This window comes from Cyprinus carpio, chromosome B2 (genome assembly GCF_018340385.1).
Source record: "Cyprinus carpio isolate SPL01 chromosome B2, ASM1834038v1, whole genome shotgun sequence".
NCBI lineage: Eukaryota > Metazoa > Chordata > Actinopteri > Cypriniformes > Cyprinidae > Cyprinus > Cyprinus carpio.
Window position 1 is genome coordinate 19,983,974 of NC_056598.1, and position 26,281 is coordinate 20,010,254.

Sequence of the window (26,281 nt, forward strand, 5' to 3'; positions counted from 1 at the left end):
GGAATCTGAGAGTGCAACAAAAAATAAAATAAAATGAAATATTGAGAAAATCGCCTTTAAATTTGTCCAAATGAAGTTCTTAGCAATACATATTACTAATCAAAAAATAAGTTTTGGTATTTTTACGGTAGGAAATTTACAAAATATCTTCATGGAACATGATCTTTACTTAATATCCTAATGATTTTGGCCATAAAAGAAACATTTATAATTTTGACCCATACAATGTATTTTTGGCTATTGCTACAAATATTCCCCAGCGACTTAGTGCTCCAGGGACACATATTTTGTTTTTACACAGAACGACATAAAATCAATAAATCGTTAATTAGTCCCCGCAAAGAACTAGACGGTTTTACAATATTAAATAATGCAAAGCTGATTTGATCATGCTAAATAAATGTTTAAATAATACAACAACCCTAAACAGAGGAAAAAAGAAACTGTCAATGAAGCAGCCAGTGCAAGTCATCCGGAGGTCCATATAATCACGTCAGCTATGATTGGATGATGCTCTTGGCTTTCATTCACTTTCCTACAGCACTTTCATATGCGTCTCTCTGATCTTTGATTTAATCTCCAGCAGCCAATGGCGTTGCTTCTTTCCAGACGTCCCCGTCTGCGCCCCGCCTCTGCCCATGACGTCACGGGTCGTTTATATAAGGCAGGACTCCGGTGGCGCGGCATGTATGACTCACACAGGACTAACGATACAGAACTTCACCAGACTTTGGGACTTCAAATAAGGAGTTTATTTTCTAGGGCGAAGGATCTATATTAATGAATGGATCCTGCTTGTTTTACCTCAGCGCAGCGTCTTTCCTGTAAAATGATGAACCCGGATTTGTTCAAACCGTCTCAAACGGCTCAAGCGGCCGCCAAGCCGAACCGGAGTAAATCCGAGCACGTTAAGACGGAGATCGCGCAGGTGGTGGTTGACGCAAAGACTGGAAGAACGTACTGTAAAGGAAAGCTTTTGGGAAAGGTAACGTTACCTATCTGTTTTTCAGTGTTTGAAATGACGTTAAATCGGAGCTGCTCGTTTTAATTATTTATGTGATCTGTCACGGTTTATTTTCTCGCGTTTCCTGATGTGCTTAAACGTGCGCGGTGTATCGCTCTCGTGCTTGGGTTTGGCTGGTTTTGGGAGATGTGCTTCGGTGCACCAGAACCACTGGACCGCAGTGTCTGCGTTTCTGCTGGTTTTTACAGCACTTCATCTTATGTGTCTTTCAAATATTGTCCATTATGTGATTTTCTGTGAAGACAGTATTTGCAGTTTACGGTTGGGATGATTTTTAATACGTTTCCAGATTTGATTCGATGTCAGGAAAAGATGAATGGATGAATGAATCCGTGCATCAATGAAAATCATGCTGCATTGCTCGTGAGCAGTGGAACCAATGACCACTGTCCCGGTTTTGTTCATTTGTTTACAAAACAAGGCTCTTTTTTTAACTAGACTAACTTATTGATTATAAGAAGTCTCGTTAAATCCAGTTTTTAAAGTGCCGCATCATTGTGCGATGCTGTAAGGAGGGGTTGGTCGATTGGGAAAAGAATACGTCATTCCTTTGTACATGTGTTGGACCAACTAAGGATTGGTGCAAAAATGTCCAAAATATTTGATTTTTTTTTTATGAGATAAGGAATATCGATGTATGTTTTAAAAAATAAAACAGATTTTGTTAAACGAATCAATTAATAAACGTAGAATTTCTCCATTTTTATTTTAGAGGACAATTAATGTTTTGTGCAGATTTATGATGCATCAGATGTGACCAATATCTCAAAAAAAAAAAAAAAAAAAGCAACTACCAACAGCTGCAAAAACTGAATTTTATGGTAGATTGTTTAAAACGTTTTCTGATTAAAAAAAAACAAATAAATAAAATTTGATTTTCTTCTTCTTCAGTTAAAGCATTTGCAAAATGTATGCCCATAAATCAATTCCATATTGCAAATACTGGTCTGGACATATTGACTGTCTCTGGACTCCATACTGCACTTTTGTCATTAGTGATGCTGAAAACGTATGAATCTAATGCTAAGCACACTGGTAATCTCCAAATATGTTGTCTTTGTAAGCAACTAGCCAGTTTTTCAGACACCGTCACGGAGTTTTGAGACCGTTGTACAGGCACCTGCAGCCAAATCTTAAGTTAATCATAACCTTGAATTGAAACGCCAGCATTTTTTCCTGTTGAAACATTGTGTGTGATTAAATATATAATGGCTTTTGTTTTAGGGTGGTTTTGCACGATGTTATGAGATGACAGATCTTGCCAACAACAAGATGTATGCTGTGAAAGTTATTCCTCAAAGCAGAGTCTCAAAGCCACACCAGAGAGGGAAGGTAAGGAAACAATAGCAAAATACACAAGTGAATCATCATATTTCTAGCTGCCTCTCGGATGTTTATTCATTGATTTTGTCTCGCAGATCATTAATGAAATCGAGCTTCACAAAAGCCTCCAACACAAGCATGTGGTGAAGTTTTCCCATCACTTTGAAGACCAAGACAACATTTACATCTTCCTTGAACTCTGCAGCAGAAAGGTGGGTTGCTTTGCTAAAAACAGACCTCTCGTGGTTTGCTTTGGTGAATACAAGGCATTTACTCTAATCCTGTTCTTCGTGTTTACAGTCTCTGGCACACATTTGGAAAGCAAGACATACGCTGACAGATCCAGAAGTACGTTACTACCTCAAACAGATCATATCTGCGCTCAAATACCTCCATAATAAAGGCATCCTCCACAGAGACCTCAAACTAGGTATTGTTTTTATTTGTTTAGCCTGCTGTTTGAATCCTAGTATGACATCCATCAAATTAAATTTTTTTGATAATGCTCTAATTTGTTTTTGCAGGTAATTTTTTTGTGAATGAAAACATGGATTTGAGATTAGGAGATTTTGGGCTGGCAGCAAAGCTGGAGACAGTCGAGCAGAGGAAGAAGTGAGTTTGCATACTGCCTTCTTCACTAACTTTAATAGAAATAAACTTGATTTGGTGTGCTGACGTAAAAAAATGCTCTTGCAGGACCATCTGCGGGACTCCAAACTACCTGGCGCCAGAGGTCTTAAACAGACAAGGCCATGGGACAGAGTCAGATGTTTGGTCGCTGGGTTGTGTAATGTAAGTCTCATCAAGTCTACTTTACACTGTTTTATGGTTATTGTGTAGACCGGGGTTTCCTAAACTGTGGTTTGCGAGTTCATGAAAGGCTAATAATTAAATTCTAAATTCTAAATCCTCATTTCAAAGTACAACGCTTTCTAAAAATATTCAAGATCTTGTTTACCTGCATGTCATGTGACCATTAACCATCATCAGAAAAACCACAAACATCATGTTTTAGAGCAAAGGGGTTCAGCTGACAAAAAAAGATTGGGACTTCCTGGTGTAGACTATATTAGTGTATTTATATTACGGAAAGTCTGAAGTGAATACTTGATCTATGATGCATCAGATCTGACAGCCTTGATGACACGCTCTTTTTCTGGTCTATTTAGGTACACACTCCTATGTGGGAATCCACCTTTTGAAACCTTAGACTTGAAAGAGACCTACAAGTGTATTAAGGAAGTGAGATACAGCCTTCCTCCTTCCCTCACTCCATCTGCACAGAAGCTGATCTCCGCAATCCTTCAGAAAAACCCATCTGACCGCCTTACACTGGATCAGATACTGGCCCACGAGTATTTCACAAAGGTTAGATTACTAAAAACCCTGAATAGTAATTATACGTAATTATAAAGATTTTTTTTTTAAGTGTGTACTTTCTTCTTAGACTTAGATTTCTTACTGTAATTTTGTAGTCCTCTAATCTTTTTGTTTTCTTTTTTTTTCTTCTGAAATCCACCTACTTTTTCCCTCCCTCAGGGCTTCACCCCAGAAAAACTCCCTCCCAGCAGCTGTGTGATGGTGCCTGAGCTTAATCCACCCAGCCCTGCCAAGAAGTTCTTCACAAAGATGGCTAAAAGCCTCTTTGGCAAGAAGAAATCGAAAGGTATGTACCTACTTTAATTACCAAAACTATTTAAGTTGACAATAACACCATTGGTTTGGATTCAAACCTTAGTTTCTGACATTGGTTTCTTTGTTATTGACATAAAATGTCATTGCAGCTGTTGAAAAGACACCTTGTGAGGAGAAAGATGACATTTCTAAACTGGTTTCCGGCATGGTGAAGCACTCCATCGGTCGGCAAATGAGCTACAAGACAATGGGAGTGAATGAGGTAATAATCATCATACATTTATGTGCATTGGCATGTTTTAATAGCTTCACCGTAAACTTTTGCTCCCTGGCTGACTCATGGCTGTCGCAGAAAGCCGCGTCAGTATGCGTGCTGATTTTCAGCATAGCTAAAGTGGGCTCTGTGGGGATGTGTTTTGAAAGCTGCTGTAGATGAATAATAGAGTGCAATCGTCCAGCTATTGTGCTGAACGTCTCAGAATAACTCTGTACTGACCAAACCCAAACCTACACAAGTTGGCGAGTTAATAATATGACAGATCTTTTTAACTTGAGACACGAGATTGGAAAATAATTGTCCGCTTGTGCATGATTGCTTAAAACTAAGTACAAGGAAGTACTTATGATTGTTAAAACAATATGACTTCCTCTTGATTCTCAGGCCACTTCTCCTACGGTTCAACTGGCAAGTTCTGGCCCTCTGGACACCCCGGCAGAGGAGGAGTCCAGGAAGTCTGCGTCTCGTTCCTTCAAAGGCACCGTCGCCAGCAGCACTGATGGTAAGGGACCGCAGAAGCGGATTTGCTCAGACATACAGCAGCAAATAGTTTTGCATGCATGTGGCCTATTTTAGGCTCAACCCCCAGGCTATCAGAGGCCGCTATTAGGAACAAGTTTGTCCAAAAACAACCTGGCCTAATTCATTAAAATAAAAAAATTGCTGCTTTTTTGCTTAGTTTAGCAACAAGGTGACTTGTCATTTCTAGCCTTCATAGATTTGTCTAACTTTTTACATTTACACTTCAAATCAAATGTTTAGGGTCATGGTTTTCTACTAAAATATTAAGTAGAACAACTTTTGTCTATAATATAATATAACAACCAAAATACAGTAATATTAAATGTATTTTTTTATTTTTTTTATTTTTCAAGTTATTAAATCATTTTCAATTGACATTGTTCCTGTTTTTTCCCCCTCAGCTAGTGACGATATCCCTACCCCTGCTGCTGTAGCCGAATCTGCCATGAAGGTTCTTAATAGCTGCTTGTCTTCCATGCCGACAGGTTTGTTCCCACACTCTGGTCACACTGTGGCACTTAAGCAATGGTCACTTTCAAGGTTTACTCTTAAGCCATTGATCATGTACTCAAATATTGTCCTTTCCTCTTCCAGCTTCAAGAAACCCACCCTGCCTTTCTAAAACCAAGCCTTTAATCTGGGTAACCAAGTGGGTCGACTACTCCAACAAATACGGCTTTGGTTACCAGCTCTCCAATCAAAACGTTGGTGTACTCTTCAACGAAGGCACTCATCTGAGCCTGTGTGACCAGCGGAGGTACGTCAGCTTACGTTCTGTGTTCCCGTTCGCTAGTGAGTCTCCAGTTTGGCATTTGGACTGAGCTCTGATTGACCCACATAGAGTGCTTTACCCTTTACAAAGTATTTGCTTTTGGCCAAATTGTTTTAAGTAGCTTTGCTTTATGTGTGAGGTTCTAATTGCTTATTTTTATTCTTCTACAGGACTGTACATTACTGTCTGACGAACAACAAACACTTTAGTTTTCCAGCTGACGCTTTACCAGAAAAGCTCCTGAATCAAAAGCACATAGTGGATTTGATGGCTAACTACATGGAGCAGAACCTAATGGAGGTCAGTGTAGAAATTTAAACATTTGTGTCCCTTGACCACAAAACAGTCATGAGGGTCAGTTTTTTTTAAAATTGAGATTTATACATCATCTGAAAGCTGAATAAATAAGCTTTCCATTGATGAATGGTTTGTTAGGATAGGACAATATTTGGCTGAGATGCAACTATTTGAAAATCTGGAATCTAAGGATGCAAAAAAAAATCAAAATATTGAGAAAATCGCCTTTTTAAGTTGTCCAAATGAAGTCCTTAGCAACCCATATTACTAATCAAAAATTTTTATATATGTACTGTAGGAAATTTACTAAATATCTTCATGGAACATGACCTTTACTTAATATCCTAATGATTTTTGCCATAAAAGATAAATTGATAATTTTTGAACCATACTATGTTGGCTATTTCTACAAATGTACCAGTGAGACTTAAAACTTATATGAATTATGTGATGCTCTATTAAATAACTATTTTTAATGGTAATATTTAAAATGGTTTATTTACAAAAATATAAACTCAACTAAAGTTCAGCACTAACCTGTATCAAGTTAAAGTCAATAATAAAAAAAAATGCATATTATATATATTTTAGTTTAAATATTCACACAATAATAAATAAATCATAAATGTGTACAAAAATGAAACCATTTCTTAAGTTATAGTTTATTTTAAAACAAGTTTTCCTTTTTTTGTAGGGTGGAGACGTCAACAGTGAGGACCAGCCATCTCCAAGCTCTTCTCCATTGCTTCTGCAGTGGATCAAGACTGATCACGCCTTAGTCATGCTCTTTGACAACCGAACCATACAAGTAAGTCTCTGATTGTGCATAAAAGGATGAAACATTGAGCGTTTGAATCGCTTGACCAGTTCATAACACTCCCTCTCTTTCCGCTTTCTTTCCCAGGTTAATTTTTACACGGACCATACAAAAATCATCCTGTCCAAGTCCTCGGACTCCTCGTACCTGCTGACCTACATCAGCAAGGAGCGCGTCTCTTATTCCTACCCTCTGAACGTGCTTTCCCAATGGGGCTGCTCTCCGGAGCTACGGCAGCGGCTTCATTACGTGGTACAGCTTCTCCAGCACTACACCAACGCATAATGACTAAGAACTTTGATTTTTTTCGCTGCTTACCGCTTCCGATTGAGAAGCAAAAAGGACTATGACAAAAAAAATCAGGGGAAGCTTCCACATTGCCATGAAGATCTCCTGTCCTTGGCCATCGGCTGGCCTCTTTGAAGTATGGTGCACTATTTTTCATTTGGTTTTCTTTTGTTGTTTTTGCGACTGAGCCTACACCAACCGTATCACACTACCAGCTTGAAAATTTGAGCCTGTTCTTTTAATGATTTCATTTTTTTAAGTGCAGATGGCATAAAACTCACAGGGTTCTTAAGCGTCTTGCTTTTGCTCACGGTGTCCCAAACACTGCGCAAGATGGGCTTGGCTTTTTATGCTCGATCACTTGGCTTTTTTTTTAAAAAAAGGACATTTTATTTCACTAAATAGTACACAAACAAGAGCTATGAACACCAAAAGGTTATTCTTTTAATGAGAGTAGTTTTAAAGATGGCAGAGGTGAATGGCTGAGGTGGAACTGTAATTCATGGAGGAGCAGTTAGGAGCTGGAGAGACTAAAGTGCCTTTCTGATGGATTCCTCTGTGCAATAATGGCCCTGGATCTCAAGCTTAAGTCACAAAGGGAGTGAAAGTGGCTTTATATATAGTCTTCATATTCGGTTTTCCAAGCGAATTAGGCAGGAGTGGGGGAAGAAACACTACAAATACACCTGATATAAGCTTTTTGCTGTTAAAAGTTATTATATCCTTAATGTCTGTACTTGAGGAAGAAAAAGACTATGTATTCGGTGTGCCTCCAGCTTTGTTTACTTGACATGCTCCATCATAAGTAATCATAATGTCCTCAAAACTGTGACCATGGCTGTAAGTGTTAAATAAGTGTTCAGAATACCAACATTGTGAAGGCCATTACCCTCAGACAAATCCTAACTAGTATTATTAATTAATTGTGGCACGTGTTCTATTTATTTTTTTATTTATAGTTTTTTTTTATTTATTGATGTAACATAATTGTATGGTGTCAACACTGGGAAATGTTCAGTATGATCACTTTTTATGTATTGGGAGAGTGGGGGGGTGGGAATAAAGTTTATTGAAAATATACATTTTCTGTGTCTTGAGTTTATTTTTTTTATTTTTTCAGATTTTAAAGACCATTAAACATTTTAATTTTAGCATTTTAAGTTTAATTTCTATTTCTAATTGTAGTAATTGTAACTTAATTTCTTGATTTAAAAGTTTAGGCTTGGTAAGATTATTTTAAATTACTTTTTCTCAGCAAGACGCATCAAATATTTAATGACACATTCAGTGAGCATAAGACTTTCAAAAACAAACAACAAAAATTACAGCCCTATTATAGTGTGTGTGTGTGTGTGTGTAAATGCATCATTTTTTTTTTTAGACACAAAATAAAAATGTTGTCTTGGCATATCATTTTTTTTGTATGTAAGATTACAATGGAAAAAAAAATATTTTCAATTATGGTATAAGATACTTTATTCAGAGACAAGCCAAAAAAGTCATACTGCCCCTATTTGACTATTGAAAAATCCTTTCTTTAAAATTGTAATGATATTTTTCACAAATTTTTTTTTTTTTTTTTTTTTTTTTTTATTAAATAAATGCAGCCTTAGTTTGAATCATTAAAGAGAATGTTATTAACTTTTTTTTAAGCATGCATTTTGTGCACACATATTAAGGGCTGTTGATTTAGCCTTCATTCAAAGTACAGGCCGTGAACTAAAGCCACAGCAAACAGTGAGTGATTATGGAAAACAGCAGATGTGTAGTTGTCAGTGTTGGGGTTCATCAGGCTACGGCTGGACACCCTTATACCTTGTTTACCACTCTGCCCGACCACCACCTGGCACACGACTTTATATCGTGGCGGATTGACATCTTTTAGTTTACTGAGAACTAGATCTGCTAACATCTGACACAGCTGGCTACAACTATCAGGACTGTAACACACACCTTCCAAATAACTATCCAAAGTGGCCTGTAAGATCTGCTGGGTCCTGCTGGCATTGAAACGGCATCCTGGTTCTGGCCCCATTCTGTAGGTGTTCTCCACATACACCTCCTGGATGGGTTGTTGAAGGTACAGCCCAGAGAAGCTCACTCTTCCTCCCTGGTGCCAGCCTGCGAATGAGAACCGCTTGCCCATGGAGATGTGAGAATTGCTGACAGTGGGACTCAAGAACGATGACTCGGATGAAGGAAGCGTCATGCTCCTGAGAAACAGGGGTCTGTGGTGGGGCTGGTCCTTGGATTGGTCTTTGGAGCTTCGGCGAGTGGAGATAGAGCCCAGACGTCGCCTTGGAGGCCCCGAGGCACCTGGTTCTGTGGACATGGAGCGATTGAACTGAGCTAAAGTCTCCTGAGACAGTGGTAGAGGCTGATTGGCCATGATGAAGAAACCTGTGAGGACACACATCACATTGTATTGATCAATATGTATTTTGGTGGACTAATTGGTGGATCGTTGTGATGTTTTTATCAACAGTTTGAACCCTCCTTCTGACGGCACCCATTCACAGCAGAGATTCCATCGGTGAGCAAGTGATGTAATGCTAAATTTCTCCAAAGCAGTTCCAAAGAAGAAACAAATTCAACTACATTTTAATTTTTTGTGAAATAAAATATTTATAAATAGTTTTACTTTATACATATATTTATTATTTATTATTTTATATATAAATATTTTAAACAATTTATTGTTTATTGTTTAAATATTTATATTAATTTTTATATACATTTTAAAATTAGTAATTTAATATGAAAAAGGTTGAGGGAACCACCATAATGGGATGCAGTCCAACAAATAATCAGATTAGTGCTTTTATTTATTTATTTGTTTATTTATTCATTCATTCATTCATTCAATAACTCATTGGTAAACTACTACCTCAGTTACCAGCTTTGCAAGTAGCAATAGTAATTTATCATTTACGAACCCTAAAGCTATGTGTTGTGTGCCAGTCCTGTTACATACTAAATATTTTAGAGTTGAAGATCATTGCTAAAACTGATACTTCAGTGAAAAACACAAAATTATGATTTTTTTTCACACTACAGTAATCAGTGTGAAATGTCTCAAAGTCAAAAGTTCATTATTCTATTCATTACATCTCTAGTAAGTCATTCAGGCACGAATGGCATAATTTCCTGGGAATTACCCACATTTGTATTTGTTGAAAAACATGTGAACTCACAGGATGGTCACCTCTGTAAAAGAGGTTGTGTGAGTTTAGTGGTTAAATTCATACAGTCACATCAGGTCAGGTATGAGACTAAGGGCCTTTCCCAGTAACACAAACTGAAATTTTACTATTGTTTCCTCAAGGACGCAGGTTTCTAAAATTAGTTTTCTTGAACCAAAAAATATTTCTATGGATCTAATTTAAAAGATAATTGAGATTTATTAGTTACAGACCTACTGCGCTAGAATTTGGCCCCCATAAACCATGCTTATGGAGTTTGGTTCTCTTTGTTATTTGTTACTCTTTCTTATAAAGGGAGTCCAGACAGAGCTGCCAACAGGGAGGAACATTGTCCCAGGCCCTCGGACTAGAGGAAGCCTACTAAATCAATGCTTCTGAATTTATGGAGGCTGGGGCCCAACATTATAATTCGGTCCCGGCCCTGTGAATTGAGCTCTGTGTTCAACAAAATCATTTCAAAAGGTGTTCACTATATCAGTAGGCCATTAAAAAGGTTAGAATTGTGAGAATTGTGAGAGTGACAATATGTTGAGTCACAAATAAGAAAAGCAATAGTGTGTCAGCTTAAGATTGAACAAATGCTTCCGAAAACACGTGAATAATCCTAAACAGGGTAGATCTACAGTCAAAAATCAATAATCAATGACCTGAAGTTATTTGGGCCAAAGTGCCATTAAACTACCATTTGGATGTACTTGCAGAAAAAAAAAATCTTTGTTTAGTTGTTGTTGAAAATTTTGTTAATGTTTTGTGAATTTATCCAATAAAATGACATATTTAATAACCAGAAAAAGGCCAGTGAAGTGTTAATCCTTTAAACATAAATGCATTTTTTTATCTCTTTTGCTGAGGTTTTGATTCTTGATATAATATTTTATTATCGAGAGGATATCAGTTTATTCGTCCAGGCTAAAAAGGTTTTCCAGAGACAGCTTGAGTCCAGACCTAGGTTAAGTTTCTTACTATTAAAAATTTATTTCAACCTGGGCACCTGGTTAAATCTGTTTCTTGGAAGCCAACCTGAAGAGTTTCTTTAAGAGAATGAGATTCTATTTAATGTATGCAACTTTTCTTAAACAACACCGTCAGGGAAGTTCCCACCTGTCTGTGCAGTAAGTCCTCAGATTGAGTCAACAGTAGACCAGACCTCAGGTTCAGTTCACCTCTCTTCTGCCTCTCCCCAGTCTTTGCCTCCACACCACTCTTGAGAGATATTAATCTACATACCAAAACATTCACCTTGGTTTACCGCTCTACATACATGTAGAATAGTAACAGTAAGTAAAAAAAACGTAAAAGTACAGGTATGGGTAGAGAGTAAGAATGAGTCTTTCACAACTGAGTCACTAGAAAAGAACAGCAGGCGATCGTACCGTACGTCCTCATTCAGATAAGATCATTTAATTAGCACATCTTTACTGTCAGCTTCCACACCATGGGCAGCATGAATGAACAAGCTAAAATGGCTCTTGAGTCAGAGGCTTTACATAAGCTCCAAAATGAATCTACTAAAGTTTCTCTGAGAAGCACATTTATTGGTTTTATAGTTTTAAAAATATGCATTTAAGTATCAGTTGGATACTTTGTAACTTGTAATGTAAGTTTTGTCAGAATGGATTAACAATAAAATGTCAATTTTATATATATATATATATATATATATATATATATATATATATATATATATATATATAAACAACATTACTATAATAGATAAAAATGGTGTTTCTAAATAAGTGTTTAATAATAGCTGTCAAATAGGTTTTGTGTTAGATAAATAGGTTAGAGTGAAAATTTAAAGGGAAAATTGGATTTTAAATGATTATTTTTACCCCTTACATGATTGGGATCTCAAAGACCCAAAACATAAAAGCAGTAAAGTCAATCTCAACAAGCCATGAGTGTTAATATGACTTCGAAAACCATCTAAAAAATCAATAAAATATTTGTTTAGTATGTTGTTTTGGTATCGCCATGATAATGGGTTACCCCAAATTTCCTTACCCGTTTAGGAGCTCAATTAAAATTTAAAAATTGTTGTATTCCAGTGAGGTTCTCTCTTCTGAACTAATGTTGCCACTGAGTGGTCCATGCTCACTGTTGCGAGTGCATCTCTAAGTAAAGAGCGGCCCCGTAAATTATTGTCAAAATGGGTTGCATGGGCAGACACACTAAACAATGCCCTGCAAGCCAGGCAATCATTCACACAGAGCATTGAACAATCTGGATATCTGCCACGAACTTGCTTGTAGTCATGGAAAGCCTTCAATTTAAACCTTCCACAGCAGCCTGACTGGCTTATCAACAATTATGGCTGATGTCCAGTGCACTCATGGGTATTCAAGTGAAATATAATTTTTTTTGTTGGCAAATGTTTTGCTATGGTCATTTTTGTATTTCCAACAGTGCTGTAGAGCTTCATCGCAAAGGGCCTTAGTGTGTCACACTGATCTCTTGTATTTGAGAGAGAAAAGGTGCTGATCTCTGGTTGCCAGTGGGCGGTATCAGGCAGAGCCATCTGTTTCCACTGCAATCAAGAGGAAAAGGAGGGCTGCAGTCACGTCCAAACACAAGCCACTCATGAAACACACCTTTACACTGTATCTCTGACTCACTAAACCAGTCTTAGCAATGTCAGGGGGCTCTATAATCTATGTGAGAGTTATCTCAAAGAATATCACTAACAAATACTTTAATGGAATTTTTTTTTTTTTTTGTTCATAATCATGATAAAGTTTCCACCCCTAACTCTCTGTATTGTTTTTAGTCATGCGAAACACAAGGATATTTGAGAGGAAGTTGGAAATAAATGACAGATGCACAAAGGTCAACAAGTTCCAGCATGTCTGGACATGTCTGCAGATGTATCAATAAACTAGTGGAGTTTAAAAAGTGCTGTCAAGCCAAAAACACAAACAGTGGAGGCAGTTGAAAAGCCAAGACCTTTGAGAGGGGAAAACCATACATAGTGTTTGTATATAGATGGAGAATTCTCTGTTTTTCCATAAATCAATTAGTAGATAGTTGCATTACAGAACTGAAACTTTTACTTTTCTGAAGAAAAAGTGGTGTTTGATGCCAAATGCTTATCAGATATTTATAATGGTTTCTTGGCCATGTGTTGCTTGGTTGTTTGGTTGGAGTACCAACCTTCAAGCAACGCTGTGATTGTTTACAGAAGAGTTAAAACTTGTAAAAGTATTTTTTTTTTTAAATAAACTTGAAATAAAATAAAATAAAATATAAATGTTAGATGAAAATTTTATTTTGGCAACTAACTGAAATAAAAATAGGTTTAAGTTGAGGAATAAAATATATATATATTTTTTTTTTAAAAATCAATTTAATAAAAATGAAAACACCTGACAAAATTATTAAATTAAAACAAAAACTGAAAATATAAATATATATACTAAAATAGTAAACTGCATGGATAAAACTAAGATAACACTGCCTCTATGTCACTTCACATCTCTGAAATCTCTGAAATATGAGATTTCTGACCATTTGATGTATCATTCATATCCAGGAGAAGACATGTTATTTTGAGATTTAAAACTTAGGCTTAGGGGTTTGTTCATAACATTAGTAAGCACCTCAGTGACTGATGAAAAGGGTCAACTTGATCTAGTTCAGCATGTGATTTCGATGCACAAGGAGTTAGTATCACACATTGACCCAACAATACGAAATTCAGCACCAAGGTTATCTTTTTTATCTGTACTCAGAAACCTGAGGGCTCTAGCCTTACACAATTTAAATACTACGTACGTCAGGTCTAATGATGTCACCCAACTGAAACATTTAGAGGAGCACTGCATCAGTCTGTACTCAATCTGGAGCTGAGATAACGGAGACCTTTTCTTGTCAGGACACAAAAGTCACATCGAACATGAACAAATAATTTTTTCTGAATTGTAAAGCGTTTACTGAAAAGAACTGGCTTTTTGAGCATTTTTTAATTTAATAGTCACTGGTGAAAATATCTAATTAAAATAAAAGTTCAAAATATTTGTTCCACAGAAGAAAGAAAATCATATACGTTTGGAATGACATGAACAACAGAATTTTCTTTTTTTAGATGAACTATCCCAATAAGAAAAGCCACAGCAGATATCTATTAAAGTAATGATTACTACTGACAGTTACCACCCATCTACAAGTCAAAACATTTTTAAATGAGATTTTTAAGTGGTGTCAAATCGAAACTAAACAGATTCTGTTCTCCTCTACAAAATATAAGAAAGCCTTTTAAGAATATTTAATCCATAGTTTAAAAAAAGATGCATATTAAGACCCAAACTGATATTTTGACCTATTATCATATCAAAGTATTCTGTTTCTCTGCATTATTCATCGAGACTTACACTGATGCATTTTTCATTGACTTTAATCATGGTGTCAGATAAACCTCTTATCTAAATCACAATTAAATGTTCAATGTTTCATACACAGATGGCACGACAAAGAGACATACGGTTTAGTATGTTTCAATCCAAAATCAATACTTTTATTCAGAATGATGGATTAAATTGATCAAAAAGTGACAATAAAGACCTTTACATTATTAAAAATAAACCTATTTCAAATAAATGCTCTTTTAAACTTTCTATTCATCAAAGAATCCAGAGGGGGGAAAAAATTGAGCACTACTTTTTTTGACATTGATATTAATGAGAAATGTTTCTTGAGCACCAAATCAGCATATTAGAATTATTTCTAAAGGATCAAGTGACAAGGAAGACTGGAGTAATAATGCTGAAAATTCTAAATTACCATCAAACGAATAAATGCAAATTTAAAATATATTAAAAATATATATTAAATATATTAAAATATATAAAACGGTTATTTTAAATTGTAATAATATTTCACAATAATACAGTTTTTATCAATATGTCTTTTTAATCAAATAAATGTAACCCTGGTGAGCATAAGAGACCTTCTTTGCTAACGTGTCAACCATGGTGAAAGTAAGAAATGAAACGCCTGCTTTTTAACCTAAACATATGACTTTGTCTCATAAATATCCCACAGCTCTCATAACCTGACGTTGCAGTTGTTTGATGTTTTGAGTAAGCCTGCATGAGTAAAAAGTAACAGTAAAAAGCTGGGGTGTGTTTCTCACTCTGACTGAGCAATCGGCTATCACCCACTTGCCAGTTTTTCCAGAGGCAGTCTTAGAACCAGTGAATCACATTCGGGAACCACAACAAAATGGAGTCTGACAGGAGTTTTGTTTCCTTTTCACAGCTTCCCCCATTTTCTTAGCACAACTTCATAGCACTCTGCCCCCTCCTTGGCCAGGTTCAGCTGGTGGGCTGAGCTGAGAGTCACTGCTGAGTAACACAAACTGTGACACTGTTGGCCAGGTCATAGCACTTATATGCTCTAGTGTAAATAAACTGAGAGACCCTTATACAAACACATGTGAGCTCATCCCATATTTTTAGCCTTTAGTTACGTCAAAAGTATTAAAGGGACAGGTCACCAAAAAATTAAAAATTGTCCTCAAGTTGTTCCAAACTTTTGTGCTTCTATTTTTGTCCATACAATGAAAGTCAATGGGGTCCAATGTTATTTTGACTCTACTGAAGAAAGTCATAAAGGTTTGAAACAACATGAGGGTGAATAAATGATGATTGTTGAGTTAACTATCCCTTTAAATTTGCCACTTACTGTGCAGGGTGTGTCAGGGGGTGGGGCATTCTCATACTAGGGAGCATTTGATTGGACCAAATCAGTTTAGTGCAGGATGAGTCATCAAAACTTTAGGTCTGTTTTCCTATATAAAATGCAAATATCAAATTCATATATATCATTAAGATTCAGATTTTCTTTTTTCAGAGTTTTTTTTTACTCCAAGACCCTGTTTTATCCAAGATGATTTCTGAATGTGTACTTCTGGTGCTTCTTTTGTTGCAAAAATAAACTCAAAAATATGTTTTCAACTTAAAAGCATTTTGATTAAGATTATGTTAATATAACTAATTTAAATAATTGAAAGAGTTTTTAGCTTTGGGCCCACATGTGAACCCCGGCCCAAACCACTGGTATAAATGACTTTAGAGCAAACAGACATGAATTAAATGCCACAAAACTCCATTTGGGATTTTATGGGGTCTTTAAGGAAAACCTCATGGTAATCTACAGAAAGAGGAAGTGGTCAAACCTATTGAAAGAACAATTGCTGATGTTTAGCAACTGGTCTTAATTAGGAACTTCCTCAGTCCCAGCACATGGCAAAACTCTCATACAAGGCCTTGTCCGCTGGCTTGTTCAGAGTTTCCTTACAAAAGCAGGGATTGTAGGGGTGGTGGGTGATGGGAGACTGTTGTGAACTTCCTCTGGACACCGCCACAGGCCCAGGGCAGGGCCAGATAAGCAGAGCTTTGTATGTAGAAGAATTTTCAGGGAAAGCCCCCTAGTTTGCCTCAGCAAAAAATAATGAGGGTGTATTTGTTTGTGAAAGGGGTCTGTCATTAAACCAAAAACATTTACAACAAAGTGTGAATGAACTGATTCATGTGAAACTGTTTAAGGGTGGAATGGCGACTTCCTTTTCAGTCTTGTTATTCTTTATTGCACATATGATGAAAGTCACACTGTGGTAAGTAAAAGTGTTGTTTGACTTTTAACACTGTTTTCTCAGTTTTTGGGTCAATACGATCACCCTAAAGACCGATTTGTCTCACTGCAAAGCTCTACTTCGACTTTCAAGATCTGATGTGTCAGCAGCAGGCTCATTCGACAAAAACATTAACTAATAGGATCAATATTGCAGGCAAAATGTCTCTACAGCAGCCAAGGATGTGGACACCTCCTATTACTTGCTGCCAAAGTTTACATCTGATTTTGTAAACTGTAAAGTAAACTGTATGTCATAATATATCTGGTGTTAATTTACTTTGTTAGTTTCCAAATGGCAATATTCCAGCCATATATAGAAAAAAATATATAATTTCAGCTAATTTATGTTGTTGTTTAACCTCTTCTATTTATTTAATTATTTTACTTGACTCATTAACATTCAGCTCAGTTGCTCTAGTTCTAAAGAAAAAAAACTGATTTCTCATACGCAGATAGCTGACACAGTCCCCCCATTAATAATAACATGTAATATCATATGACACATGGATGGCTGCTCTTTGCTTAAACTGTGAATTATTAATAACTTATTGTCAGTATGACCCACTCTCCCTGCTCATTCACCATCTGGCCTTATATATGGCCAAATATAATTGGATTTAATATACAAAATGCTTTTTTTTAGTATTTCATGATCATCTGCTATGCGAACAATCCAAAATCAGAGCCGGATTAACATAAATAAAAGAGGACAAATACACAGCTTTGGAAGATTTCAGACTAAAATACAACATCTGTCCTTTGACTTTAAGCTTTATCATTCTCATTCTTTCTTTCTTTGAACCTTCTCTTTTTACAGGTCCAAATATTATGCCAGACCAATAAGACATTCCAAAGTAACAGATAGGGGGAATTCCCACAACATTCCCTGCTGATTATTATGGCAGCCTGGATCCCAGATGCACCTCACAGCAGCACTAAAGCCAAAGGCTTGAAGTCTAAGTATAAAAACATCAGCGGATTTATGTATCTCCTACATGTTTAGACAAAGTGATTTAGTTCTGTTAGACACGACTTTGTACTTTCCCTCAAAGTTAAAGTACAAAGTTTTTGTTTGGCATACATATTTTATCAGTGAAAAGCATGATGTCCTTTTTTTCTAATATTCAAGATAATAAACCTGCTCCAGTTACTTATAGAACAGATAAATCCTTAAACTATCTTGAGACAAAAACAGTTAAATCAGCATGGAAAACTAAACATATACATTTAAATTAATTCAGAGAAGCACAACTGCCCCATATATATAATGTATACATTTATCTTAACAGGCCAGACGCAACATTCTGACAAAGTCTAAGATAGAGAGAGACTCTGAGGGGTTTCATCTCAGCTTCTCATGCTGAAGGCCGTTAACTGAGCTCAAAATGAGACACGTTACTGTTATTAGCTATACATTGTCAGTCAACGCTGAGTTGTTCAGTTCTGAACTTCCTTTCACAGAAATATGTGGGTGTTTATGCTTGATCCGTTGACAGGGTTTTTCAGAGGTGGCATTCAGAACAGTGGGAGGTTACAGTTTTGAAGGTGTGCATCACTGACGACAATGTAATCGAGGGAGACGAGAGCATCATGCTCTGAAACAGAAAGACACAGAGGGAGACTGTGGGCGGAGGACAAGTGCTTTACTCAGAGGAAAACCCAAAAGGGGCCTTTCCTAACAATAATAATAATAGAGATGAAGATGATGAAGGAGAATGTGAATGTAAAGAATGTGAAGAACACAGTAAATCTAAAGAAAAAGAAAAAAAAAAACTATGAAATTATAAGAATTGCTGAGAATTTTTTTTTAAATATGTATAATCTTAATTTATATTTTCATTTATTTATTGTATAAGTATAATAAAAAAAAAAAAAAAAAAACACACAAACACACTATATATATATATATATATATATATATATGATTTGTTTATCACACATTATTGATATCTATATCTACTTTCTATCTATACTTTTTTATTCATTAATTTACATTGCTTAATACTTTATTGCAGGGCAAATAAATAAATAAATAAATACATGTGTCTCAGAAGCATGGAATGCAAGACACTTCTCTTGCTGTTCATCTGTCAGGCCGGGACAGCCCCGTGCCAGTCTCTCCAAAAACTCCCCAGTTCTTCACAGTCATAAACCAGACATCTCTAACTATCTGCTGCTCATTTTTCTAGAGTAGAGAAAGAGGGAGTACAAAAAAAAAGAACAACAACAAAACAGAACAAGACATCTGCTGGGGAATTCATTGTACTTTCTGCTGCCCCAGACTGCTTATGAATAAAGCATGACAATGCTGGGATGTTCTCTGTCATAGGTAGCAATTCTCATTTTTAAAACACTACTGCTTTTGTACTACAGAATGCTTTCAAAACCCAAACTAAAGTGGACAGCGGATTAGTGGACGTAACTAAATACATGTTTAATGGGTTTTGCATGTGTATATGTTCCCCTCATTAATTCCACTCATTATGCAAGGTATATATATTTGTATGGGTTTGTTCGTGTGTGTTTGCATGAGAGTGCACGTAAAAGCCCTGCATAATTTTATCAAGCTGATAAAAATCACAAATCTAACCCCAGGGGTTATTTATATCACAAATATATGCCCTCAGTAAACTAAAACTGAAACAACAGTACAACCCCTCAGTCCCACACAGTGGAAATGTCCATCCACTGACTGCACTGTCACCACAGTTGCCGAGTGGTGATACCCTGATGTGACATTTGTGTGTGCGGTGTGACCTTATAATATATCTCTTTTTATGGAGTCAGATGGTAGCATTATGCTAAGCTAACAACACAGCACTAACAACACAGCACAGATAGACTCAAAAAATACATAGGAAATATTGGGTAAAACAGACTTTTTGTTAATTACGTTGAGCTATTTCAGCAAAAGCTTTTTAGTGACTAAAATATATTTATAGTCAAAAAATTTTATGACTCATTCAGCACCTTTTTTCACTAAGCACGGGGCAATGCATTCTTAGATTACCTAATTCACAGAGAATAGATGTGATGTCTTCTACTTAAAAAAAAAAAAAGAATTGATTTTGATGCACAATACATTTTAATAGAGTTTAATGTTAATGTTTAATATTAACATTAATATTTATTAAATGGATATTTCACTCAAAAATGAACATTCTGTCATTAATTACTCACCTTCATGTTGTTCCAAACCCATAAGACCTTCAAACATCTTCAGAACACATTAATTATAATAATAATTAAGATATTTTTGATTAAATCTGAGAGCTTTCTGACCCTGCATAGACAGTAATGCAACTACCACGTTCAAGGCCCAAAAAAGGTAGTAAGTGCATCATTAAAATAGCCCATGTGACATCAGTGCTTCAACCTTAATTTTACGTTATTTGACTTTATTTAACAATTACATCTCTTCCGTGTCAGTCTTCAACACATGGTCACAATAGTACAATGACACATGAGGGTGAGCAATTAATGAAAGAATTTTCATTTTTGGGTGAACTGTCCCTTTAAGAATTAATAATAATTAATAATAAATATTCTAAAAAGTACAAAAATAAAGCCATTTATATATATATATAATTTAATATATAATATAAAATTTGGAGTTAATGCAATAAAAACAAATAATGTAAATTAAAAAGTATATTTTAAAAATACTAAAATTAAATCAAGGTCTAATATTTTGTATGTTTGCTGTCTAGACTCAGTAGGCTGAGTTGATGTTAGTGTGTGAGTGTGAGACTGTCTATGCCTACACAATAACACTAACTGATTTCAGTAGGAGGCAGGTGGTACGTCTGGAGTGTTGATGTCCATGTGGGTGACCTTTTCAAGCAGATTAACACAGCGTAAGGAGGCTGTGAGGTCGAGAACCGAGTACCACTAAGGGTCAACTGAACAACAACAATGAAGCTCTTAGTGTGTTTTTAGGTTATTTCCAAAGTTCTCAGGCAATGTGTGGTGAGACATATTACTTCAGGGGATTATCTTTGAAATACAAGAGTTCTTAAAGCTGGCCAACAGATAAAATTAGTTTTTATGGAAGTGACAAGCAAAACTCCCTGATGTCTCTCAGTTGTAAAAACATAAAAAATTGGCGGCATGCCTTGAGAGAGAACGTTTTATGGGAGGAATGATACAACAAGAATTCGACTTATCTGTACTATTACTCAGATATATTTTGCCTGATGTGTCTGGACTCTCTCTGTGTTTTGCATCACGACTTGTTGCTCAAGTCTGTAAAAGACACTCTGCACCTTTATATATATAAATCACTGTCTTTCTCAAATCTACACAGAACAGTGTGCTTTCACGCCTGGTACATTGGAGGCAGGGAATGTGCTGTGATTTGTGAGCAGAGCTGAGATTTTATTCATTCAGGGACTGCATGAGTGCTCTGCTGATGGGAAGGACTCAAATGAGTCCAAACTCCCTCAAGAGAGTCTCTCCGAGCCAGCCAACCACAGCCGAAAAATGCTGCTGTCTGAAACAAGCTGCATTTGTGACTTTGCTCCTTCTTAGGTTTGCACCCTGATAAAAGAGGAAATTAAAAATACGGAGTCACACTGCAATGAGACACATGACATGCAAAAGATTAGATTGAGTCATGTCTTTGCAAAATCATCAGAAACAGCAACGAAATAATACATGCCTCAGTCTGTGCACTCCAAATCAGTGCTGATGTTATCATGAGCTACAAAATCACAGGTTGATAATGAAACTTCGAAATAAAATTGCCCATTACTTTAAAGGGGCCAATAACGTTGCTAAAAGGAACATTATTTGGTGTATCTGGTGTAATGCAGTGTGTTTATGCGGTTTAACCCATTTAAGCCCACCAACAACTAGTTGCCGCAGTTTATAGTTGTCATTTTCCTTTTGTAAGTACTTTTTTAGATGTTATCCATGTTTTTTTTTTCTCAATGATATGCAAGAAAACAACCAAATAAAGGATTTCAAGAAAAAAGAAAAAAAGGGTATTCACTTCCATCCTGTCACATGAGGCTGTCATGTTCCTACCCTTACTTCCAGGAAGCATGGCGAAGGCAAACCCTCCCAAAGAGATGTAATTTTCATGTTACTAATAAGTATTTTTTGTTGACATATATTTACATAATCATGAAGGTCTCTAGAATCATCCAAACAAAACAAATCTTACAGGGGATCTATACTTGGTCAAAAGTCCAAGCGGCAACTATAGTTGACGGTGGGCAAATGACTTGTAAGTACATATCATGGGGAAATGGGGTATACTGTGTTAAAAGGTTAATAAATCAAGGTTATTGGTTTTGTTTAGTGCTTTTTGTTTTCATAATACCCCACCTAAAACATAAATTAACCCTTTAACTGATATCTCTACTGTACAGACCTTAATCTGATATGGAGTAAATCTGTCAAAAGGAGAAGATGAAAGAGCCATTTTTCCACAGCTCTGCCCCACTTCTGTGTCTGCTTTTGCCATGGGGGTGGTAATTTCCAGTTTTTAAGTGACAGCAGCAGTTTACAAACCTCAGTCAGTCACACAAAAGGAAGAATGGAAAGATAAAGAGCTAACACATGGGATTAATTGCTGTAGATTACTTTTATGACATTATGCCTTGTAAGGGGCAAAATATTAAGGCCCCTTTATCCAGTTTGGATGTGTTTCATTCTAATTAGTCAAGGACCCTAATACTTTTTATGACTAGTAGCTTATGATTCCGTTATAATTTTGAAATTCAGACAAGTAATGAGTTTCCATTTACATTATTATATGAAATCACCTACTACAGTCAGCCATTGAAAACTATGGGCCTAAAAATCAGTAATTTTCTTTCAGGTATACCTTTTTTATGTAATATTTGCTTCATTCTATTCATTTTATTTATTTATAACACATTAATTTTTATTTATTAATAACACAGCTCTAAGAATGAAAATAAACAAAATAAATAAACAATTATGGTTGTAGCCTACACATGATAATTTTTTAAATAAACATATATTTTAAAAAGAATAGCATTAATTTCATGAATATACTTTTTTCAGGGTTAATCCATTTGACCTAATCAATATGTGCTTATTCATAAAATATGTGATATTTTACATATTTAAATCACAAAGTATAGCATGCAAATATGTTTATGTAAATTTATAAAACTACTTGTACCTTCACTGCTTACATAAGGGAAAGTTCACCCAAAAATGGAAAATGTGTCAGCATTTAGTCACCCTCCAGTTGCAAACCAATGAGTTTCTTTCTTCTGTTGAGCACAAAAAAAAATGTAAAAAACAAAAAAATATTTTGCAGATTGTTGGTAACCAAACAGTTAAATGCATAATTTTCTTTCAGGTATACCTTTTTTATTATATAGATGTAATATTTTCTTCATTCTATTTATTTACTTATTTTTATTTATTTATTTTTATGTAACTTTTTGATAAACAATACCCTGTTGGGGCAACTTAATGGCTGCACTTTGTTCTGCATTATGTTCCACCATTTTAAGACAAATGGATTTGTTGTGTTTTCATATTCAAGAGATTATAAGCTGCAGCCTTTTTGGGATTTGCATCAAATATTCTTCGAGTTTAATGCATAATAAATTTGTTTATGAATAAAGACTGATCTATTGGGAGCAGTTATTTTGAGTTAGATGCCAAATGCTCTCCTCCTGTTCAAATTTGACATTGAAGGGGTAAAATACAACATATTTGCCCACTGGCAACTATAGTTGCCACACATTCAAATACAATTTTCAAAATATATAAATAAATAAATAAAACTTGGGAAAATAAATGCAGAACATGTTCATAGGACACTATTTACATGTCTATATGCATGAAACCATTCAGAAAAAATTTGTGCACAAATGGGTCAAGGTTCAAAAAACACATTATTTTCCACATACTGTACATTATTGTTGCTCCTCTATGCCCCCCTTTCTGAAACGCGTCGATTTTTACAAAGCTCATCATTCTGAAAAGTGAGGTGTGCTTTGATTGGCCAGCTATCCAGTGCATTGTGATTGGCCGAATACCTCAAGCATGTGACAGAAATGTTACGCTCCTTACTATACTGTGATGCTGAGTCATGACAAAACCAATAAAACCCATTATAAACTAGGCATTTTTTGCATCCAGTGGGGACATAATTACTGATTTTAATGACTTATACTTTCTTTTTACGTGTTACATTGAATATACATGCCACTTAAACACTCAAAACTCGCGTTTGAATCATCAGTGGCAAATCCTTTAAATATGTAAACATACTTACAGGCTGTGAGTCAGAAGTGCCAGACTATCTTGCAAAGTTGGAATTGCCCCACTTTATAGAAACAGACACTGTCATTGTAGGCTACTTTCCAAGGAAACAGTCCTCGTCCTCTTTAAAATACGCTGCACACATCTGAATATTTGGGTTGAACTGTTCTGGAACAGTGTTGTAAATACAACTTAACCACTGATTTATAGTTGTGTCCTCTTTTGGAAGGCCAGACAAAGTAGTTTCGCTTTCACAACGAAACACAGCATCTCCACAACATTGCGGTGGTGGCAACAGCAAGAATAAAAGTTATGCCTTCTTTCTTTGCGTGAACATTTGGGCGGTGTTATGCAAATGTTCCCACATCGTGATGTAGACATGTGGGGGCATGTTTAAACGAGGTGTTTTAGGAGAGCTTGGTTGACAGGTTTATCCTATTGGGATCCTGATTCTTGAATAAAAATAACAGTTGTTGAAAAAAAATTACATTTAATATAATTTTGCATGATTATATTAGTATTAATGGCACATTTTGGATCTTCCTTATTTGACATACTGAATTCAGGTTATAAAGACCATCTAAACATCTAAAACAGGGGTGTCCAAACCTGTTCCTGTTTGTCAGAGTTTAGCCCTAGCCTTAATCGAACACACCTAAACTAGCTAATCAAGGTCATCAGACTCACTTGAAACTTCCTGGCAAGTGTGTTGAAGCTGGTAGAAGCTAAACTCTACAGGCCACTGGCCCTCCAGAAGCAGGATTGAAAACGCTAATCCCTGTATCCGAGTATGCATGCTTCCCTACTACACAGTATGGATGCATGTCAGAATATTGAGTCTCCATGATACAGCAGGCGAACAATACACAGGTCAAGTACTGCATCTATTGAGATTCTAAATTGTACAACCAGTGGACGCTGTCTCATGAGACCATTGGGAGCCATCACTTAAAAACAACATAAAATAAATGTAACTGTAATCCATTACAGAGAAAAAAAAATTAAATTAATGATAAAATTTCAATATTTTCTGTAAACATTTAGGATATGTTGAATAATATTAATTTGTTGCTTTACCTGTTTTTGATGTGCACAATGCCTCCTGCCATTTAAAGGCCATTTAGTAAAGTGATGCTATTCTGATGATTTTGATTGGTTCCACATCTGCCAATTACATCAATCCACATTGCTGTTAAAAGCTACAACTTGTCTGAGAGTTGCGACTATGGCAAATTATAAAAAATGTGTTCCAGCGATGAAAATTTAAACATCAAAAATCAGAGCCATGTAATCCTGCACAAAAATCAAGACATTCTCCATCAAATTCAGTACATAATATGAAAGCACAAGAATTTCAAGATCGATCATCCTGTTGATCTGGCATGCACAGGTGCAGCAATCAGTGCTTGAAAAATGGAGCATTTGCCCCCCACCATGTACTGTGTTTACTTTGTGTTTACTTCCCAAAGCACCACAGAGCTGCTCTTTGTATTAATCTTACAACATTTCAGCCCTGATTAATCAGGATACAGTCTGCCGAAGCAGAGGGGCTTCCGCTTGAGAGAGACAGAAAGAAAGAGAGTGAGACGTTCTCATTGTATTTCCAGTCACAGATTATCTCCTCAGGCAGCCGCCCCCACCCTCCTCTTTTTTCTTTTTCTCTGTCTTTTCTCTCTCTCCCCCTCTCATCTGTTTCCTGGGGTGATGTTCATGTTGCTACTTACTTTCCAGAACACATTTGATTCCATCCAGGGGAAAAGACGGTGTTCTGGAATGTCCAGGCACCAGGTGCATCAGCGTTCTCTGTTATTCACATCTGAGAGGCTTCGTGATCTCTCTGCCAGAAAAAGAAGAATAATTAGTCTGTACACTAAACAGTGCTTTCTACTGAAAAAAATGGCTTTATGTAACCATTAAACACAGATGGTTTGATATACTTCACTATGTTCTGATAACTTCTTCTACTTGTTCTAAGAACCGTTTAGGGATTGTTTACCATTCAAGCAATGTTAACTGGCTGTGAAAATGGAATAAAAAGTCTGTTTACGTAATTAGGCATCACTTGTGATCAACCCATCTACGCAGTTAGATGGGACCCCTGTATGGAAATGTGCTTGTTGCCATGGGAAACCTCCAAACCTATCATCACATCAAGGATATGATGAGTCATCCACAGGCAGATCCATATTTATACTCCGTCACACTGGTGGGTCACACACCCCACCCCCACCCCGCTCTC

At 36.1% G+C, this 26,281-nt stretch overlaps 2 protein-coding genes across 3 annotated transcripts; one reads left to right on the forward strand and one right to left on the reverse strand.

The window, feature by feature from the left end:
• The first annotated feature begins 671 nt into the window (after positions 1–671).
• On the forward strand, positions 672–7,967 carry LOC109078959 (serine/threonine-protein kinase PLK3-like). The gene is made up of 15 exons (XM_042718556.1): positions 672–985; positions 2,249–2,356; positions 2,443–2,559; positions 2,648–2,777; positions 2,872–2,959; positions 3,044–3,139; positions 3,517–3,715; positions 3,887–4,013; positions 4,132–4,244; positions 4,644–4,761; positions 5,183–5,266; positions 5,376–5,538; positions 5,724–5,853; positions 6,545–6,658; positions 6,755–7,967. Exons 1-15 carry the CDS (start codon positions 785–787, stop codon positions 6,950–6,952), a joined length of 1,986 nt encoding a protein of 661 aa, XP_042574490.1. The 5' UTR covers positions 672–784; the 3' UTR covers positions 6,953–7,967.
• A 581-nt stretch (positions 7,968–8,548) lies between these two features.
• Positions 8,549–25,880, reverse strand: LOC109078943 (dynein light chain Tctex-type 5-B-like). Of its 2 annotated transcripts, XM_019094108.2 has the most exons (3): positions 12,163–12,904; positions 11,260–11,377; positions 8,549–9,355 (listed from the first exon to the last, which is right to left on the reverse strand). In XM_019094108.2, the coding sequence occupies exon 3, from the start codon at positions 9,342–9,344 to the stop codon at positions 8,652–8,654; it is 693 nt and encodes a 230-aa protein (XP_018949653.1). In that variant the 5' UTR covers positions 9,345–9,355; positions 11,260–11,377; positions 12,163–12,904; the 3' UTR covers positions 8,549–8,651. The 2 variants fall into 2 exon arrangements, with proteins under 2 accessions (XP_018949653.1, XP_042574491.1); XM_042718557.1 differs by lacking the exons at positions 11,260–11,377; positions 12,163–12,904 and adding an exon at positions 25,767–25,880.
• Positions 25,881–26,281: the final 401 nt, after the last annotated feature.

What these genes read in the sequence shown, in the direction of transcription:
- LOC109078943 (XM_042718557.1), bottom strand. Translation starts at nt 25,836, where the DNA reads ATGCACCTGGTGCCTGGACATTCCAGAACACCGTCTTTTCCCCTGGAT. An exon ending in AATCAAATGTGTTCTGGAAA is followed by an intron (nt 9,356 to 25,766) that starts GTAAGTAGCAAC and finishes GTGTCCTCACAG; the next exon opens with GTTTCTTCATCATGGCCAAT.
- LOC109078959 (XM_042718556.1), top strand. Translation starts at nt 785, where the DNA reads ATGGATCCTGCTTGTTTTACCTCAGCGCAGCGTCTTTCCTGTAAAATG. An exon ending in CCCACGAGTATTTCACAAAG is followed by an intron (nt 3,716 to 3,886) that starts GTTAGATTACTA and finishes TCCCTCCCTCAG; the next exon opens with GGCTTCACCCCAGAAAAACT. An exon ending in CTTGTCTTCCATGCCGACAG is followed by an intron (nt 5,267 to 5,375) that starts GTTTGTTCCCAC and finishes TTCCTCTTCCAG; the next exon opens with CTTCAAGAAACCCACCCTGC.